This window comes from Pseudochaenichthys georgianus, chromosome 3 (assembly GCF_902827115.2).
Source record: "Pseudochaenichthys georgianus chromosome 3, fPseGeo1.2, whole genome shotgun sequence".
Classification (NCBI taxonomy): Eukaryota; Metazoa; Chordata; class Actinopteri; order Perciformes; family Channichthyidae; genus Pseudochaenichthys; species Pseudochaenichthys georgianus.
In genome coordinates this window covers 6969864-6990921 of record NC_047505.1, presented here as the reverse complement: position 1 = coordinate 6990921, position 21058 = coordinate 6969864, and the positions used below count along the sequence as shown (strand labels likewise).

The 21058-nt window shown below is 41.6% G+C and overlaps 1 protein-coding gene across 4 annotated transcripts in view; it reads left to right on the top strand.

Moving 5' to 3' along the window:
- Positions 1-21058, top strand: part of ano1a (anoctamin 1, calcium activated chloride channel a) — a 98748-nt gene that overhangs the window by 53839 nt on the left and 23851 nt on the right. For 3 of the 4 annotated variants that reach the window (XM_071206120.1, XM_071206122.1, XM_034105959.2), the window contains 8 exons: positions 203-337; positions 6014-6174; positions 9112-9197; positions 13006-13077; positions 14118-14192; positions 17124-17325; positions 18039-18150; positions 18313-18370. In XM_071206120.1, the coding sequence (XP_071062221.1) occupies positions 203-337; positions 6014-6174; positions 9112-9197; positions 13006-13077; positions 14118-14192; positions 17124-17325; positions 18039-18150; positions 18313-18370 (901 nt within the window). The remainder of the gene's footprint in view (positions 1-202; positions 338-6013; positions 6175-9111; positions 9198-13005; positions 13078-14117; positions 14193-17123; positions 17326-18038; positions 18151-18312; positions 18371-21058) is intronic. The other variant, XM_034105966.2, reaches the window with a different exon arrangement.

The following is a 21058-nucleotide window of genomic DNA, read 5'->3' as shown; positions in this document are numbered from 1 at the left end:
CAGCTCACTCTGCCTAGGGACTTAAAAGTCTTCTAAAGACTGTCATGTCGGCGTAGGATGAACATGATCTGGTTTGAGAGATGAATGCAGTTGGTAGAGGATGTACAAATGATTTACAACAACTAAAGACAGCAGGATGGGATGTTTCTTGCTTTATTATTTAAAAAAAATTGAACACCCGTGATGGTGTATCCTTCCACAGGAAGTATTTTGGGGAGAAGGTGGGACTATATTTCGCCTGGTTAGGAGTCTACACACAGATGCTGATCCCTGCAGCCATCGTCGGAGTCATCGTGTTCCTCTACGGCTGTGCCACTGTCGATGATAACATACCGAGGTACACACACACACACACACACACACACACACACACACACACACACACACACACACACACACACACACACACACACACACACACACACACACACACACACACACACACAGAGAGATCAAGCAGGATTTTCAATACAGAGTTGCTTTTCATGCCTACTCAATACTCTGTTGAGGTAGGATGGGTGTTGTGATCACATGTCTATTACTGTATGAATCTTTATAACCATGTTTTTCTTTTGTAGAGAATGTATTTGCAAAAGAAGCCAAAAAGCTCAAATGTTAAAATATGTCCTAAATATGATTTAATAAGACATGGATAGACAAAAGGAGGTGACTCAAAGAGTGCAGATTATGTCACAATGTTAAAACAAATTCAAATAACGAATGTTCCTTATTGCACAGATATTTAGATTGACCAAAAAGGGGAGTCGGAGCACATTGTGCCACGTTGACTCACAAGGTGAAAACATACCAGCCTGTTGCAACCAGACTGGGAACTTATAAATAGAACATTTGATGACATCTTTCAGATGGAAGGCGATACTTGGTGCTATGGACGCCTTTCAGAAGCCACCAAAAAGTGTTGATGGTTCATACCCAGCTCTGAAATAAAAACAAAAATAAAACGAGACATTACATTAAAGGTGGGGTCGGTCATTCTGGAGAAACCGGCTCGAGTGCGCTAGAATTTGAAAATACACAGCCGGAACAACTCTGCCACTTCCTTACAGAGCCCCTCCTCCAACACACACGCACATGACCAATGAGGGCACGAGATAAGCTTGTGCACAGATGGAAGGCTGACAGGCAGGCAGGCCGTCCAGTTATTTTAGCCGGGCCAGCTCAGATGATTGGTCGTGCTTTTTACAGCGCCACGGCTTCTACATTTTTTTATGGATTTTTTGTCAAAGCACTTCAGATATTCATTGCTATCGGGATGTTAAGAGCATTCCATGGAATATAACAAAAAGTGTATCTCGAGCCGGTTTCTCAAACTTACATACCCCACCTTTAAAAAATATTTCTCATGTCGTTGTTAAGGTTGCATTTACTCCTAAAGGTTTTATTTATTGACTGGCTGGCTCTCTGGCTAGCTTGCTAAATAAACACGATGCCAGTGTAAAGGAGATGCTAACCACTGCTCCACATGGAGTTCAAACTAAGTTAGTTTTGCTGAAAAAGGAAAGTGAGCTTATTATTGAGTGCAAAATGGTATACAGCATTTTCCTAAAACAAGTAAGCAACGTTGTTTCACCTGTTGGTGGTACAGTATAAGTAAAACGGGTAGCATTGTATGTGAATCTAGTGTAGTATTGTTTTATAATATGCAGAAACTGAATATTACTTGTGAAAAAAAACACACTTTTAACAACTATTGGTTTAGAAAGTCCACATCAGACCCAATCGAATAAAGGAGGTCTCTTCCACTGTGCAGCCCGATGGTAGACGGCAGGAGTAGCCCACACCCTGACTCCCCCTGGTTACATAAACACACGTGGAAGCTTTGGGTTTATTGCAACACCGCATCATTACACACTTTACATTTGCACAGTATCATTACATTTAGCTGACGCTTCTATCCAAAGCGACTTACAATAAGTGCGTTCGACCAACAAAATACAAACTTGAAGAAAACAGAATCATAAAGTACATCAGGTTTCATAGAGCAAACACATTTCAAGTGCTACTCAACTGGCTTTAGATAAGCCAGTCCTTTATTAGTATATAAGTGCTCTGTTAATAGTTCTATCGCTCGAAGTGGGGAGGGTATTAATGATTGTTTAGGAACATGAGGATAACGTATGTTAAATGAGGCAATAGAAGCCATTTTTACTGAGTGTTGGGGGTATTGGGCCATAATGGGTGTCACGATCTGTCTGTGTTGTGTTTTGTCTTTTTCTGTCTTTGGTTTCCTTCATTTCATTTCAAACCTTTATTTATACAGATAAATCCCATTGAGATCATTGATCTCTTTTTCAAGGGAGACCTGCTCAAGTAGTTCCACATGAAACATTAAACATCAATAAAACAACAAAAGGACATCAACATCCTGTTTTATTTTGAAATGACTCCCCTCCTCGACTCCCTCCTCGACTCCCCTCCTCGACTCCTATCCTCGATACTTAGTCCCGCCCACAGGAGATGCGAGCGGAGGAGCCGAGGAGGGGAACCGAGGAGAGAGGAGGGGAAGCAGCAGGCGGTTAGAGAAATAAGAACTCCTCTCCTCTGAGCGGTCATTTTAAAGAGACGCCCATTAATGATGACAGAAGGCACAGCAGCCTCTGTCTGATGGACAGATGTGTTCATGATGACTTATATATTTACTTTGATTCATTCACAGTGCGGTATCATGAGACAATAACAGGCTACAGATGCGGACACGCACACACACATGTGTATATATTTATATAAATAAATACAATTTCAGAATCAAACGGAGCACTCTCATAACTCGTAACACTATCAGAGACTGGATATATCCCCCCCCCTCTCCCCTTTGGTCGCTACAATGAGGAAAATAAATCACGGGCCAAAAGTTGTATTTACAAGTATTACAAGTAAGCAGAGGACACCAAACCAACAGACCTGTCTGTCCGCTGCATCTACGCACACACTGTACCACACACACCTACACACTGTACCACACACACACACACACACACACACACACACACACACACACACACACACACACACACACACACACACGCACATACAGCTCCTAAAACAGGCTACAGCCGTTGTGTATTTTATTGTGAAGCACTGAATGGTTTTAGAAAAATATCGACTCTTTGTTTGTAGATATCTACTAAACTAAAGCAAATAAAGAGAGTAGGCCTGTTCTACTGAGTGATATATATTATACACACTGCTCTGCTTTCTGCAAGGACCTCACAGCTGTTCTCTCTGTAAACATCGCGTCGCGATGAAAGCAGTTTCTAAAATAATATCCAGGGGATGCATGCAGAGCTGTCATTGGCTGAGATAAGTCCGGCCGTGCGTCACGACTCTTTGAAACATCTCTGTTCCCGGAAATGCATCCGCGAAGGAGCCGTGGAGGACCATGGAGGACCCATCAGTGTATCCTCGGTTAGAGCTACTCCAGAGTACCTCCTCGATGCTCGATGCTCGGTCCTCGACGTGCATTTAGAGAAATGGGATGTCCTTCAACATGGCGCGCTAAAATTCATTTCCGGGTCACTACCGGAGGACAGAGGAGTCGAGGAGGGGGATTTGATGAAATGAGAAAGGGCCCTGTTGTGCCTGTTGCTTTCTGTCTGATGACCCGATTGTGTTCACCTGGTGCCGCTGTGTGTTCTCCTCCCTCCTCACCTGTCTCTTGTTTGTGTCATTAGTCCTGTGTGCATTTAGGTTCTGTGTTTTCTGTCTGTCTTTGTGAGTTCCTTGTTGTATTTTGACGTTGTTCACGGGGTAGAGTTCTGTTTGGTTTCATTTAGCCTTGGAATAAAGGTGTTTTTTCTGAGAAATCTGCGTTTGGGTCCTGCCTGCTTCGCTCATCCCTGACAATGGGCAGTGATGAAGGTCTACATTTCAAATGTAATCACATATACTAAACAGTAGTGATGGTGAGATGAAGCCTTATGAAGCTTTGAAGCTTTCCAGCCAATTGGGTCGCAAAAGGGTTCATCTCATGAGGCTTCATCATGGGCTTCATTTGAACACAAACCCCCTGCTGGTCAAAGTGTGTAAAACAGGCAGATTGGACATCTCAACAGTGTGCTCTATCTATCTCATACCGAGTTCCAATTGAGTAAAGCCTTAGAATAACTCTAAACAAAGAACATTAAATCATATTTTCATGTTAACAATATTGTATTTATTCCAGTTTAATGATTGTGATTGAAAAGCCTAAGGAGGCTGGTAAACATTGCAAAGAGGGATTTGTATTCCTTACTAATATTCATAAACGTAACCATGTTGTAGCCGGAGAAAGGCTAAACCATATCAAAGAATACATTTATTAACTACATTATCTCATTTAGCTGTAGCTTTTATAAACAACAACACGTATTGTTCAGTCGTTGAACTAGGGACCCTGCGGTCATGAGTCAACTGCTTTCCAGCTGAGCCACAGCACACACACTAAAGCTCCTTGAAAACACTGCAACATATGTATTCCTGTATTTATTTATTCGTGTTTTTATTCCTACATTTATTTATGCTTGTATCTATTTATACTTATGACATGTTCCGACCGCTATATAAGTGAGGGTCTGAGCTCTCTTGATTCTATCGTGTCACCGGCCCGGGTACAGGAGGGGTAATGTGATTCTTATTATACATCCATGGGTATTATGAGCGTTGTGGTTCAGCGGTCCAACCGATCTGAATCGCTTCGTGAAGCAGTCACGTGGTATCGACAGGCAGCGAGGCTTCGTTTGTCATCGATGACGTTACTGGCCCAAAACGATACAAGCCTCGGTACATGCTTCACAAAATGCTTCAGGGATTACTCGACACACGCTCCGAAGCCTCGGCGCAATACGTAACATCACTAGGGAACAATAGATTTGGGTTTTAACAATTATACTTGTGCAATATCCCAACCTCTGCCATTTACATGGATTTAATAATTTCTTATTTACAATTTGCACCAATCACTAATCGCAGCCCCTGAAGCAGCGTACTGTAGTTGGAGGCTTATCTGGATATTAGGAAATACTATCAAAGGCGGATACATTTTCACAATCGCTCTCATAATGCAGAACCTTAACAGACATACTGTAAATAAGAGAATATATTTAAACAAAATGGTTCACAAAGTGGGTGACCTCGAGGTGCCGCAAGATTGATCAGGTTAGTGTTCACAGTGCGTTACGGAAACATGATGACATTTACATTAACTGTTTCATTCTAAGTTGAAAGATGATCAATACATATATAATTGACTCCATAAAGGGCAGCTGAGGCCTTTCTGCAGGGTTTTAGCATGTTTTCCCTCACACCTCGGGTTAATGGGAGTGAAGGTGTGACGTGAGGGTGATCAGTCTGTCTCAGTCTGACAGTGAGCTGTCAGTCTCTGTACAGAGAGTGTCAGCCCTGTGATTGATGTGTGACCTCTCCTCGGGAAACGCTCACCCAGTGTCAGAGTATATCAATTACATATCCATATTTCTGTACAGCTATGGCTGTTGGCTGTTGGCTGGCACTGGTTTTGAAACTGCTGCTTCAGAAACAAAAAAAGAAGGATTTTAGTTGTAAAATGTATTTTGTTCTTTGCAATGTAACCGGAATCTAAACTCTTGTTCTGATCCCTCTCCAACATCCTTTTCCCTTCTCCTTAGAGAACACATTTTATGATCGTTAATCAATTGGCAGCTGGTGGCATTTCAAAATATACAAGTCTTTCATTAATTCTGTGAGAGTTAAGATTTAATTCATTTAATTTCCAGAACACATTTACTTGGTGTCTTTTGTTTGTTAAAGTAAGCTCATTACGCTCGTAAACCCTGGACTAAAACGCTTATTTGTGTTTCAGCTAGATTTGTGATCATCAGAAACCTCATATCTGTCAACGTGATATTAGTATACGATATGTTTTAGATTTAAACCAATAATCAATCGCTTTCAATGAAATGAATGGGACCATTTGAGGGATTGAGGAAGTGGACCGCTTTGCCTTTGATGAATTGGTCTTCTTGTGTCCATCCGTCAGTATGGAGATCTGTGATCCCAGGAACAACATCACCATGTGTCCGCTGTGCGACCGCGCCTGCAGCTACTGGAAGCTGGTGACCGCCTGCGGGACGGCCCGGGCCAGCCACCTGTTCGATAACCCCGCCACCGTCTTCTTCTCCATCTTCATGGCCCTCTGGGGTAAGGACCCTTCACATCCAATCATACCAACCGCATCCAAAGAGTCCAATAAAAACCAGCAGCCAGTTGCACAAAATATCTTAAATTAAAATAAATTCCAAGGTCTGACTTCAAGTGTCCATGTTTCTAAAAAGGTTTAGATGCTCAAAACACAATTTTTTTTTTTAAGGTTTGCTTAAAACTTTCCCTTAAGTATTTGAAGTGTTGTCCTTATTTTGGTATTATACTTAAGGAATCTCCTAAGGCCAGTTAAACCGTTGCACAAAATACTTTAACAGCCAAAGTGAAAAAGGAAACTAGATTAAATTAGATTAGATCATCTATACTTAATTCATCCAATAAACATTAGTATTAGAATAAAATCCAAGTAGAATAAGATAACCATAAACAATAAATAAATACATATCATCAGCACAAAATATATATATATATAGATTATTTAAAATATACACAATATGAGTACTTCAAGAGAACACCTCAAGTTTATTTAAAAAAAGGCCACTGTAGATGAGTAGAATTTCAAACACAACCTGTTCAGCAAAGTAGTTGCTAAGTTGCCAAGTAAGTTGCTAGTTGAACCGTTTAACTTTATAGACAATACGGTTTAATCCATTCAGTTTAGGAAATGTGATTACTGCCCCTCAGGCTCACATAGACTTTACAATAGGAATCTGCAGAGTAACTCTTGAGTAAACAAAGAGCCGCTCTTCTGATGTCCTGCCAATCCACGCTGCCATCTGCGAGCGGCAGCAGGGCATCAGACCAGAGAGGTTCTGGAGCTGGTGTCTGACAGAGTCACAGCCTGTCTGCCATCTGGGTTCATGTTCTGTAGCCCTGATAAAGAAGAATATCATGAATCTGTACGTACTGCTCCTTGTGGGAAATCATTGCAGGAGCCAAAATAGCAACATGTGTGTCCATGTGTGCAAATGAAACACAAATGTGTGTTGCCTTCTTGTCAACTAATAACATGACAATATCCAATCCAACAATTACTGCTTCAACTAATAAGTATTGTAAGTTCTGTAAGTACATTTTGTTTAGTAAAGCACCCTAAATCAAACAATATCACACATTTCTTCATGACAACATAATGATTAACCATAAAAACACATGAGGTGAGAAGAAAGGCTAGCTTTAAGTGGGTCTTCAGCTGCTTTAAAAAAAGGCTCTAAATGTTAAACAGGTACCTTGAAATAAATGACAATATTAGACAATGTAATAAAGGAGATACATTGGGTTTGATCTGGGTTTCCCTGCTGGTAGGTGTTATCATTGCCACGTGCAGAAGTATTCAGGACCATTAGCAGAAGGTTCAGAGACAATTGACTGTGGCAGATCAAAAGGGAGACATAGGCTGCGTTTCACTTCTCTTATTTTTCATTTCCTCGCTCCTCGGTCTCTCCATCACCGGAAGTTGATTTGTCTGCGCCATCTTGAGTAGCGTCCCAGTGCCCTTATTTGTGCCGGAGGAGCGATAATCGAGGAACTACCAGACCATCCTGCGGTGAAATCCTCAGACACTCGCCCTGCCCCCTTACTGTGTATCGCTCACTGATTGGACGATGCAACGCATGCACTGATCTAGCTGCTGTCAGACGATCAGCTGTGCGGCGTCATCACAAAAGGACAGCGCTTCAGCAATTATGAAAGCTATGTTGTCTGAAGCGACCAAGGGACATCATCCTTAAGAGATGTATACCTGAATATCATCAGCGTTACAGTCAAATAAAATGTTCTCATTTTTTACCTAAATAATAACCTAGAAAAAACATAGGAGAAAATAATATAGGACCAAAGACTCATCCCTGAGGGACACCCCAGAAACGAGCAGCCGTTTCAGACCCTTAGGGACCAAGGGACACAGAAAAGAAACTCCTATTAAAGACATAACAGGAGAACCAGTCCACATTATGTATCAAAGCCCGATAGCTTCTTCCTCTGTGCCATAGAGCTCCACTGATGCCCATAACTATTCAAAACACATCATTGAGCCACACTGTTGCATTATCATGATCCCACTCACACAGTAGTTTATTTAAACTCAATCCCACGTGCACTGTCCTCATCTAATATTAACCAAAATTACCTTTTGTTGTTGTAATTAAGCAAATACATCTAAAGATGCATGTTTATTAGGAACCAACAGACTTGGAACTGAGAGCCACAGACAGAGTAGTGAAGGATAGTCCATTTGGGATTTCTAGAGATACATTGTTAATGGCATTGCAATCACTACAGTTATCCATTTATTTCTCCAATCCATTTTATTTCTATATTTCTATAGCACATTTAACAACAACAGAGTTGAACAAAATGCTGTACATCAACAACTGTATAAAAACATAGCATAAATACATAAAAAACAGACAGGACATGAAACAAATGTAAAACACGAGACAATGAAACCAGATCAGAAGCCACCGACTGAGAAACTCTCCTACATGACGTAAAAACAATATAAAACACTAGTAAGATAAAAACCCAAATGTAAAAGCACAGAGTCACCTGGTCTGTAAATGCCAGGGAAAAGAAGTGGGTTTTTAAAGGAGATTTAAAAACAGGCAGAGTTGGAGCAAGTCTAACCTCGAGGGGCAATTTGTTCCATAACTTTGGAGCTACAACAGCAAAGGCTCTGTCTCCTCGCTGCTTTAGCCTTGGGTTATCTAGCTAGGCATAGAGGTTAACTACAGTATATACAAGCTGATGATTAGTCACAATAATCATTGTCAATGTCAATTATAATCAACATAAAACGAATTAACCCTTTAGAGTCTAAAAGAAACAACGGAGATACAGCACATCTTTACAGAAGGAATCCAAAAAAAAGAACCTTATTGTTTGTTTATTGTCATGTATAGATGATGGTATAAGGGGCATGTATACAGATGTTGATTGAGCCTGTGTTAATATTGCTGCGTGTGCTTGGTTATGTAGCGGTTCTCTTCATGGAGCACTGGAAGAGACGGCAGATGCGGCTCAACTATGTCTGGGACCTGACGGGCTTCGGAGAAGAGGAGCAGGTGAGACAATGCTACAAATTATTTTTGGTTACAAATGTCTAAAGATATACCTTTACAGGAGTATATTTGATAACAATAGTTTCACATTCTGGTAAAAGCTATGATTTGTTTCTTTGCTGAGAGTTATTACTCTTGTGTCTGAATATGAGGAATATGGTTAGCTTAGCATAAAGACTGGAAATAAGCAGCAACAGAAACTAGCTTACAGGCAACAGGCACCTCTAAACAGAGGTGGGAGAAGTGCCCAGATCGTGTTCTTAAGTAAAAGTAGAAGTACCAGAGTGTAAGAATACTAAAATATTAAATAAATGTAGTGGAGTAAAAGTAGACTATTTACCTCTGAATCGTAGAAAGGCAAGGCGTCGAACAGTAAAGCACAAGTCTGTCAAAATTGTACTAAAAAATTGTTGAACAAAAGTTTTGCTGCGTATTTCAAAACGTATTACTTTCCACCACTGCCTCTAAAACGCGTTAATTAACATGTTACTGTATGTAATGAAATGCTAAGATAATAAGTTGTGTTTTCTACGCAAGCCCCGAGAGGCAAATGACTTAAAAAAGATGTTGGTGGTCCAATTTTAAGTCTAATTTGAATAGTTTTCTCTACAAAATGTTTGGCAGTTTATTTGTTTCATTTCACCATGCTATCTTATCACAAGGTAGACATATGTTTGTGTTAGCGAAACAATAAGCAACATAACTGTCAGGTTTTTCTTTGGGAGCCCACAAACTGCTCACATGCAATAAAGACCTTGTGTTTAGAATGCACGGAGAGATGAAAGCCTTTAAGAAAACAGGACTTATTTAAGTCTCTTTTTAAACAACAACTCGTGCTGACACTTGTATTAACATGACAAGAAATGCAGATGTGTCACTGCAAAGTCACACAGTAATATGGATGACAGAGAGGCGGGGGTCTGTGTCCCTGTGTCGTGAGTCAGCCCTCAGCTGTAATGTTCCCACACACACACCACAGTCAAACACATCACTATCTTTTCAAATCATAAGGACATGAAGCAGTGTCCGACAGCCTTCTTCTAAAAGGTTTGTGTCAGTATCATGTCCTGTATCATTGACATGTGTTCCTTTTGTGTTTGTGTGTGTTGTATTTGACAGGAGGAACATAAGGTTTGGAATCCGACTTGCTTACCTTTTTTTTAACCTACCGTTTACGATCCATCCTGCAGCCGCTAACGCTAACATGTTCTCCCTCAAGGTGTCTAACAATCTCCCTCAGGAGTATTCCCTTGGCATTTTGTACTCTTGTATCTGCTGTGTAAGGTTTACTGCGGCTTTTCTCTTTCTCTCCGAGGTGTATACTGAAGCCTCTTGTTAGTGTGGCCTCTCAACACTGTGTTGTTGTTGCTGTTGTTTGTCTCCTGACGGCAGCAGAGATGACAGGACCATTTATTTGACTCATAGCTCTCTGTCCTCCTCCTTGCTCCGCTGCTTTTCTTTTGAGATTTACAGGGCCCATAGGAGCCATAACACAGGTAGCACACAAACTCCCAATGTGAAATAATATGCATTTGAACAAGTGGTGTGAAATGTAGGCTTAGCATTCTGTACTTTTAAACAAACAGGAACAGAACTGGCTAACCTGTCGGGTCAATACAATCTGAACATCGAGAAGCACTTTCAATGCAAATGGCATAACAGAATGTATACGGTTGGTTTAATTATGTGAGGCCTTGGTTTTCCAAAATGGTTGAGTAACGGCCCAATAGGCGCATTCACACCGCAGTACTTTCCCACAAAGGTTCACGAGAACTTAGTTCATGAGAACTCTTTTGTCGCGTTCACACCAAAAAGAACCTTTTTACCCCCTTTTCCGTCCCCGCTAGAGAGCAGGGACTTTCGTGGGAGAAAAAGGTTCCTCTGTCTGATTGGCTGGGCGGATTGCAAACCACGCCCCGTAAAACTCCCAAAAAGTTTTGTGAAGCCGCCATTTTATTATCCTCGCATTAGCATTATTAGCATTAGCATTAGCCCAGCGCAGAAACGCAGAGAGACTAACTTATGGCAACACAAAATAAAACATGGGAGCGGTGGAGATGAGGAGGTGTCGGCGTTCTGGCGATTTACTCGGAAGGCTTCAGTAGAAGCTGCTGGGAGTCCCAGCAGCTTCTACTGAAGCCTTCCCCAACTCCGGAGACTTCCGGCCGGGGACTTTGGGCGGCAGTACACGCCGTGAAGTGGTTTGCGGCCTGCCAGTAAACCCAAAGCAGAAGAAGAAGAAGTGACGTCAGCGGCTTCATTTGCCTAATCCACCCCCAGGGACTTATTCTGGTGTGAACGCGATCAGTACTTAGTTCATGAGAACTAAAGAGTACTCATGAACCTTTGTGGGAAAAGTAGTGCGGTGTGAATGCGCCTATTGAAAGAAGTAGCTATCTGTTCCTTTTACTTCTCACACGTCCTCGAGGCCCAGAGAGTCATGTAGGGCTCATAGCACTGATGGTATTCGACCCATGTGCGCCTCATATACTTTTCACAGGTCCTGCCCACTCTAAGCCGGTACTGGGCCCGCATGGACATGTTGGCTGGGAAGTCAGTGGTATGTCTGACCCGTAAACTTCACACATACCTGGAAATATGTTTCTCAAAAACCCACCACCTGGAACAGGACCGAAAGGGGATCAAATAGGCAGGGTAGCTGGTTTTTGTTCCCAATTAAAACAGTATAACAAGTCCACGCTTTTATATTTCCGAGGTGGAATGAGTGTGTCATTTGAAAGGTGTGATATATACTGTAGTGATGAAACCCCAAAGAGTTCTAACCTTGCTGTTATTATTATCACCTCAGCTTCAAAGCTCCTGTAGGGCTGGTAGGAGAGTGCATTTCTGACCTATATTTGTCAGGTGGCCAAACACGACTCCACGTTCCTGCTGTGTGTGAAAATAGCAGCTTGCTCACGCGCTCCTGTTACAGTGAGGACGAGTTGCCAAGCAATCTGTTAATGCAGGTTAAGTTGCAGTAACGATGGGTCATGAGGACTCTAAGAAGAACATGATTACCTTTCTACTGAATATGAAATGATAGAAAAGCAATTGTTCCTTTTTAATAATCCAATTCTTGAAGAAGTCACTCTTTACATTTGCTTTGTGTCTGCATTTGGGTCTTTGTTTGCCTATCTTCGCTCATGTTCTAACCTTAACTATGCCTAACCACGTTTTGCCATTCTTTCCAACCAAGGGTTCCACCAGAGTCCTCTGTGTACACTGCACCTCCTCATTCCTCTTGGCTTAATGCAACAAGTATGACTCTGTGACAAATGGGTCATTTCTGACGGCATATTACATGGAAATCAAATGTGAACCTGATATTCCTCACCATGCAAGGATTATTTGATCAAAACCAAAATGCAGCTTGCCATATCATGGAGCTTTGTGAATCAGATGGTAACAGCTGGATTAAGAAAGGACAGTTTCAAATGTCAATCACAGACACATACTGGCAGAGGTAGGTTTTGATGGCACACACAGCACATGTAGCTGTTAGCTTAGCTGTATTGCTAAGCTTGGATAAACATAAATGCATCAAAACTAGCAAAAAAACTAGACTGGCTGTTTTTATGTTATTCTAACATTTAGTTTCACATACTCCTAATCCCTTCATGGTGGGTCCATGCGTTGCTCTTTCCTTGCACAGAAGTGTAACTCAAACACACCGTTTTGCTTCATGCACACAGGCTGTTCTTTTCATGGCTGTCTCCCAACGTTCTACTGTGCATCGCTCTGTCCTGCTGACTAGCCCACAGGGGTCACGTGTCAGTTACTGTAACATTCAAACTGATTTCCATTCCAGGACCACAACCGAGCCGAGTACGAGTTCCAGGTCATGAAAAAGACAATGAAACAGGAACAATCCAGCCCCACGGTAAAGTAGATGTACTTGATGTTATGTATGTGTGTAAAGCAGACCTGCACGGTGCATCATGTTTTAGAGGTCTGTCCTCAGAGCGTCGGCATCAGAAGATGTGGTATTCACAATATCACATCATTTGTTACTTGATATGCCTTATTTGTGCCTTAGTACTCTAACTGGACACCTACACTACCATTTACATTACTGCATCATTTTCTTAAGCATGCCATTAGTTTAACCCATAACATTTCACTTTGGGAACTTCTTGAAATGAATAAAGTGCACTTTTGTATGGGGTCAGATGGGACTTAAAATAAATAAATGCACACACAAGTTTCATCAAATAATTTGGGATTTACATCCAAATGTCTCTATTCACAAAAATAGTTTTCAATGGACACACAAATAGTAATCGTTTTATATACATGTAAGACAATCCATGTAAATAAGTTGCACAAATATACTTCCTATCCCCGCAGAAATATTTATTGTTTTAATACATATATAATAATCTACAAATATATCTATTCAAAAGTGTTATATTTTCCATACACAACATTCACTACAAATACATATTTGAATGTTGTTACATTTATATAAAATGCACTGTGTGTGTATGAACCGGTTTGTGTGTGTGTGGCCCTTACGCTCAGTAAGCACAGTAAATATGAAGTCTCCTTTCATTGTATTACTTTGAAATGACTTTGTTGCATCTTTGTCTGATAATGTTACTCAGACATCCAGCAAACATGGTTTCTGTGAAATGGACCATTAGACTCGGTCCTCTCTTTCAAAAGTCACAGATAACATCCGGCCAAACACAGAGTGCAGACACACCGTCCGTCAGCAGCTGACAGGGCACCTGGATCACACTGAACAGCGCAGGAATCACATCGAATGGTGCTGATAAAACACTAACAACGTGCGTGTGTGTGTGTGTGTGTGTGTGTGTGTGTGTGTGTGTGTGTGTGTGTGTGTGTGTGTGTGTGTGTGTGTGTGTGTGTGTGTGTGTGTGTGTGTGTGTGTGTGTGTGTGTGTGTGTGTGTTTTCAGAGTGAGAAAGTGAAGCTGACCTGTACAGACAGAATGCCAGCTTACCTGACTGCCGTGTTGATGATGGTCTTCATGGTGAGTCTCATTTTGTGAACATGCTTGTGGTTAGAAGATTTCCATGCTTTGTTCTATGACATACATGACGTCAGTAAATACGCCGCTAATGAATGTCCGAAGCTTCTATGTGACATCAAAACGGCGGTTGCCAACAAGTGACTAAAAGAGACTAAGAAACGTCATCGTGCCGACACGAGTCCACCTTTAGCTTAGCATTAGTGACGTGCAGCCATGACACTGTGATGGAGTCTGTTTATAACCTAGCGTTAGCTTTTCACTTCTGGCGATTGCATTTACGCTTCAAAAATCACAACGTGGTGTTAATATGTGGAAATGATCCTTCTGAACAAAAGTCAGTAGCAAATACGAGAGTTTCCCTTAAGCAGGTTCTTTGCTTCATTTGATTCATTCATGGTTAGCATGGCAGGATAACTCGACACAAAGGACTGCGTGTCCAACATGGATACGACACACACACACACACACACACACACACACACACACACACACACACACACACACACACACACACACACACACACACACACACCAAGGGAAGAGCTTTTCTTTTTCAAATGCAACTACAACAGCATTTCAAGCCACTACTGATTATTTGACAAATTCTCCAAAACGGAGCCGAACCCAGATGTGTCAGGACTCGTCAGGGCTGATCGCACGAGGCTGTTGTGTAGCAGAAGTTGTTGCTATGACACAAACACATTAAAGTATTACATCCAGGCTCAGGTGGGTAATGATGCATGTCAGAGCAGTCTCCCTTATTATTTATATAGTTTGTGACTCCTGTAAACGGCATGTTTAAACATTGTAGCCCTTTACTGTGCTTTGATTTAGTCAAATGATTATACATTTAACCCTTTCAATGCACTTCCTGCTGATTGTTCAGATTCAAATACAGTTGAGGCCTCGATGATTAGCCCCCCAGGAGTTATGGAACATTTTCCTACAATTCTTCCCAATGTTTCCAGCATTGATAACACTTGATATAATCAAACATTCACCAGGGCTATTTAGTAGCTGTTGGTACATTTTGGAAGATAAAATAAGTTTTAGGCTCGCTTTATATCAAATATAGTGAAAAATGGGTTGGTCAAAAATATTATCCCCCAGGCCATTAATAGTCAATAGTGTACCCTTTCTGAGCCACAACTGACAACAAGCTCTTAGAGTAGTTCTTTACTAGGTTGGCACAGGTCTCTTGAGGGATTTTGGCCCATTGTTCCAGCTGGTCCAAATTGCGTGGTTTCCAAGCATGGACATTCACTTTGAGCACCCGCCAGATTCTCAATAAGATTGAGATCTGGGCTCTGTGCGGGCCACTCCAGCACCTTGGTTTTGGTGTCCTTTAGGAACTGTTGGACCAAGTTTGATGTGTGCTTTGGGTCATTGTCTTGTTGGAAGACCCAGCGACGACCTAAGCGAAGACTAGGAGCAGATTTGTTCATATTATCCCTCAAAATGTCAACATCATTTTAATTGTTCATGATGCCTTGCACCCGCACAAGGCTCCCTGTGCCTGAGGCTGCAAAACAGCCCCACACTATATATAAAACATTGTATATTGTATATTGAGCTATTGTATATTGTATACTTTTACTAAGATGTATCTGTATTATCTGTATTGTAATTTTGGAGCAACCCAAGGCTAAAATCCCTGTGTTCCCTCCAGAGGGGGTTTCAGAGGGTGAGAAGAGGTGCAGCAGCACAGGCAGTATGAGAAGAATAAAGAGCCTTTTGAACATTAAAGCATGGAGACATGTCGCAGTAGAGACACAAAGTACAGTTATGAACCTGGAAATGAGCAGAACGTCCTCTCCCTGTGGCTCCCTGTGCCCGAGGCTGCCAAACAGCCCCACAGCGTGATGTGGTCTTAGGGTTGAAGGCCTCTCCCTTTCTTCGCCAAACATAAGCAACATCCATGTGCCCAAACAGTTCCAGTTTAGTCTCATCAGACCAAAGCACAGACTTCCAAAACTCATCTTTCCCTTTCAAATGTTCACGGGCAAACCTCTGATGTGCCGCTCTCTGAGTAAAGGGGTTCTTCTGGGACGATGGCCCTGAAGCCCACCACGATGAAGAGCCCTCACAACTGTGTTCCTTGTAACTCCAGAAGAGGCCAGGTCAGCAACAATCGTCTTGGCAGATGTCTATATTCCTCTCCAGCGTTCTTGACATCTTGCGCTTTCGACCACGCCCAGGTTTGTTTCTGACAGAATGTGTCTCCTTGTACTTCGCAATGATGCAACGTACAGCAGTTCTAGACACTGTGAAGCGCTTGGAAATAGCAGTATAGCCTTCCCCCTTATCATGAGCCTCCACTGTCTTCTTTCTGAGCTCCAGACTGATTTCCTTTGACTTTGGCATGGTGAGTAGGAGTATGGTCCCTCTCAATAAGGTATTCAAGTGCCTGTTTCTTGGGGTCCTTTTATGCTGATTGAATGCTCAGGTGTGGCTTGAAAGCCGATTGGTTGATTAGGTGTGGTTTGAAAGCCGATTGGTTGATTAGGTGTGGTTTGAAAGCCGATTGGTTGATTAGGTGTGGTTTGAAAGCAAAAATTCACATGGGGGCTAATATTTTTGAGCAACCCATTTCTCACTATATTTGATATAAAGCGAGCCTAAAAACTTAGTTTATGTTTCAAAAGCTACTGAATAGCCCTGGTGAATGTTTGATTATATCAAGTTGTATCAATGCTGGAAACATTAGGAAGAATTTTAGGAAAATGTTCCATAACTCCTGGGGGGCTAATCATTTAGGCCTCACCTGTAAATGCAATAGAAATGAAGGAGTGGTTGTTTAGAAACATCCACTTGAGAGAGAATCCAACAGGCTCTTCAATACTTCACATATCTCCTTCCCCCCCGTGAATGGTTTGTCTCGTTATCAGCAGATTGTTGGATTGCGTGTTCTCCTCCTCCTCCTCTCTTCAGATCCTCGTGACGTTTGCCATGGTCTTCGGGGTCATCCTGTACCGGATCAGCATTAAGGCCGCGCTGCACATGAGCACTTACTCCGCAGCACGGTCCAACATCAGAGCCACCGTCAAAACCACAGCCGCCATCATCAACCTCATCATCATCATCATCTTAGATGAGATCTACGCTGCCATCGCCCGCTGGCTCACCAAACTGGGTGAGGCACATTTCACTGTTCAGCCATTTGAAGCCCGATCGTATTCCTTTGTGTTTGACTTCAGATCGACGAGAAGATGGTGGAGCTGTTCAGAATGATGTCTGTGCACTTTGTGTTCACGTGGATCTGCTCTCTCTGAGCTTACTTTACATCTCAGGTCAAAGCAAACCACCAAATGTCTTCTTGTGTCTGTAGATTGGACATAAGGAAGGTTTCATGATGATATCTATTAGTTCAATGTGTAACCCTAATAACCAGTAGTGCCTCGCAAAACACATTTCTTTAAACGTTATTCTTTCAAAATAAGCTTTCTTTCACCAGAAATCTCTACTTCAATTAGTAATACCAACACTTTCCAGTTCCTCTCAGTCTAAGAGGGGTGTGTTCAAGTACAACTCACAACCTGATTATAAAGCATTGTTACCTAAATAAAAGAAAACATGTATCATGACTATTTGAAAGTGTTATCTGATTTAGCAAGTGAAATCTAAAATGTAAAACATGTGACATCACCACCAGGGAGCAAACTAATCAGTATTAGTGTTCGAACAGAGATGAGGCTGCCTTTAATGTTAACATGTAAGACACACTGTGCGGTTCGTGGAGGGAATTCCAACCGATCTAGAAAAGTAAACACAGCTTTTTCTTCAGTAACGCTAATGATGAGTGGATTTGTCTGTGATATATTCAAACAACATGTATCTATGTTTCAGAGGTGCCAAAGACAGACAAGAGTTTTGAAGAGCGTCTCATCTTCAAAACCTTCATCCTGAAGTTTGTCAATGCGTTCACGCCCATCGTCTATTTGGCCTTTTTCAGGGGCAGGTAAACAACGGCTATTTTGTAAATTGTTATGTTGAATCATTTTTATTAAATTCCTATCAGTCATTACTTAAAAAAGATGAATTCAATTGACCTATTGAATTGAGTTGTTTGCACATTGTAAAGCACGCGATGTCCACGTCTCGTCTTGTGTTTGGCTCACAGGCTTGTTGGGCGGCCTGGAAGCTACTTGTATGTTATTGGATCGTACAGAATGGAAGAGGTAAATACACATGTTCAAAATGCATGTTGCTGTTGTTAAAGACTGTCCATGACAATAACATGTGAAAGATGTTATATATGACACTGACCAGTTCCATATTATATCACAACAATGTATTGATCTTTCCTCAATTTAGGTGGTGTTAAAGCTGTTTAACTTTCCTAAAGTCCATATTTTATTTATGTCAACAAATCAACTGCTATAGTATTTGTTTTAATCACTTTTTAACCTGCTTGGGGCATAACAGTGTAAGATTATACACCTAATCGATTCCTAAGGAAGAGATACATTTTCAACAATATATGCGCTGCATTATAATAGTATAGTTTTTAACCGAGGTTACTAAAATAGTAGGAAATGGTTCACCTGTCCGTGACCATTATAAGTACGCCTAGTGAGAATATTTGGCAACAGGACAGTGTAGGTAGCATTGATTGATTATAGAAATAATTTGAAAATTCAACGGACCTTGGCTGTTCTCGTGGTCATTTGACCAGTGTGGTCCAAAAAGGCAATTGTTGTTATGGTTAAAGCCACATTCATGTGGGTGTAAAGTGTAGTCGTAGCTGGCCGGTAAGAGAGATAGCTGGCCCAGCTACAGATATAAATGAATGGCTAGTTAGATAGGTAACTTCTCCCCTAGATTCCACCGGGTCCGTCTGCGGCGCGTAACGGACGCGTTACGGCTGCGCCGCGGCGTCCGCAAGAATCACGGCCACTCTAGTCAATGGGTGCTATTCCACCAGACGCGCCGCGTTACGGCTCAGAATTAATCAATCAATGTTTATTTATATAGCCCAATATCACAAATGTTACATTTGTCTCAGTGGTCTTCACAGTTTATACAGAATATCAGTATGACAATACGACACCCTCTGTCCTTAGACCCTCACATCGTACAAGGAAAAACTTCCAAAGAAAACCCAGTTTAAAGGGAACATGGGAGAAACCTCAGGGAGAGCAACAGAGGAGGGATCCCTCTCCCAGGACGGACAGACGTGCAATAGATGCCGTGTGTAAATTGAAAAGATAATACATTTGCAACATAGGTAGTCCAAATGTTTGGAAATGCATGTGTGTATAATAGGAAGATGAATCCACGAGGATATCCATCCAGGACCACAGCCACGACTCAAGATCCAGCGCTCGCGATCCAGGACACAGGACAGCAGGATCATCCATGACTCCGGATCCCAGCGTATATAGACACCAAAAAGAAAGACATTTGGGGAAGCTGGGTTAATCGGAACATGAGAGTACACAGGTATAGACAGAGAGAAGGAAGAAGTAAGATGTCCCCCGACAAACTAAGCCCATATCAGCAAAACTAGGGGCTGAATCTAATCAGCCCTAACTATAAGCTTTATCAAAAAGGAAGGTCTTAAGCGCACTCTTAAAAACGGATAGGGTGTCTGCCGCCCAAACACAAACTGGAAGCTGATTCCACAAATGTGGAGCTTGATAAGAAAAGGCTCTGGCTCCAATTGTACTTTTAGAGATTCTAGGAACAACCAACAACCCTGCATTCTTGGAACGCAATGCCCTAGTAGGACAGTAGGGTATAATGAGTTCTTTAAGGTAAGATGGCGCCTGCCCATTAAGGGCTTTGTAGGCGAGAAGAAGAATTTTAAATTCTATCCTGTGTTCTATAGGGAGCCAGTGTAAGGCAGCCAGAACAGGAGTAATGTGGTCCCTTTTCCTAACTCTGGTTAGTACACGAGCCGCAGCATTTTGAATCAGCTGAAGCGACTTGACTGACTTTTTGGTACTCCCTGATAATAAAGAGTTACAATAATCCAGCCTAGAAGTAACAAATGCATGGACTAGTTTCTCTGCATCGTTTGGAGGCAAGATATGCCTGATTTTTGCAATGTTACGTAGATGGAAGTAGGCGGTCCTTGAAATTGATTTTATGTGGGCATTAAAGGATAAATCCTGATCAAATATAACACCAAGATTCCTTATAGTCTCACTGGAGGCCAAATTAATGCCATCCATAGTTAGTATATCTTTAGATAATTTGTTTCGTAGATTCTTCGGGCCAAGAACAATAACTTCAGTTTTGGTCGTGTTTAAGGTCATCCACGTTTTTAAGTCCTTAAGGCAGTCTTGAATTTTATTTAGATGATTAATTTCATCAGGCTTGATTGATAAATATAGTTGAGTATCATCCGCATAACAATGAAAGTTTACAGAATGATTCCTTATAATATTGCCTAACGGAAGCATATATAAATGTGAACAAAATAGGTCCGAGCACTGAGCCCTGTGGCACTCCATGGCTAACTTTGGTTTGCGTGGAAGATTCATCGTTAACACGTACAAACTGAGAGCGTTCAGATAGATAGGACCTAAACCAGCCTAAAGCAGTTCCCTGTATGCCAACTAAGTGCTCTAGTCTTTGCAATAGGATATCATGGTCGATAGTATCAAATGCAGCACTAAGATCGAGCAAAACAAGAATAGAGACAAGTCCCTTGTCTGAGGCTATTAGAATATCATTTGTGACTTTAACCAGAGCTGTCTCTGTGCTATGATGTGTTCTAAAGCCAGACTGAAAATCTTCAAATAAATCATTGTTTTTTAAGTAATCACACAACTGTTTTGCGACCGCTTTCTCAAGAATTTTTGAGAGGAACGGAAGATTAGGAATAGGTCTATAGTTGGCTAAAACCTCTGGATCGAGGT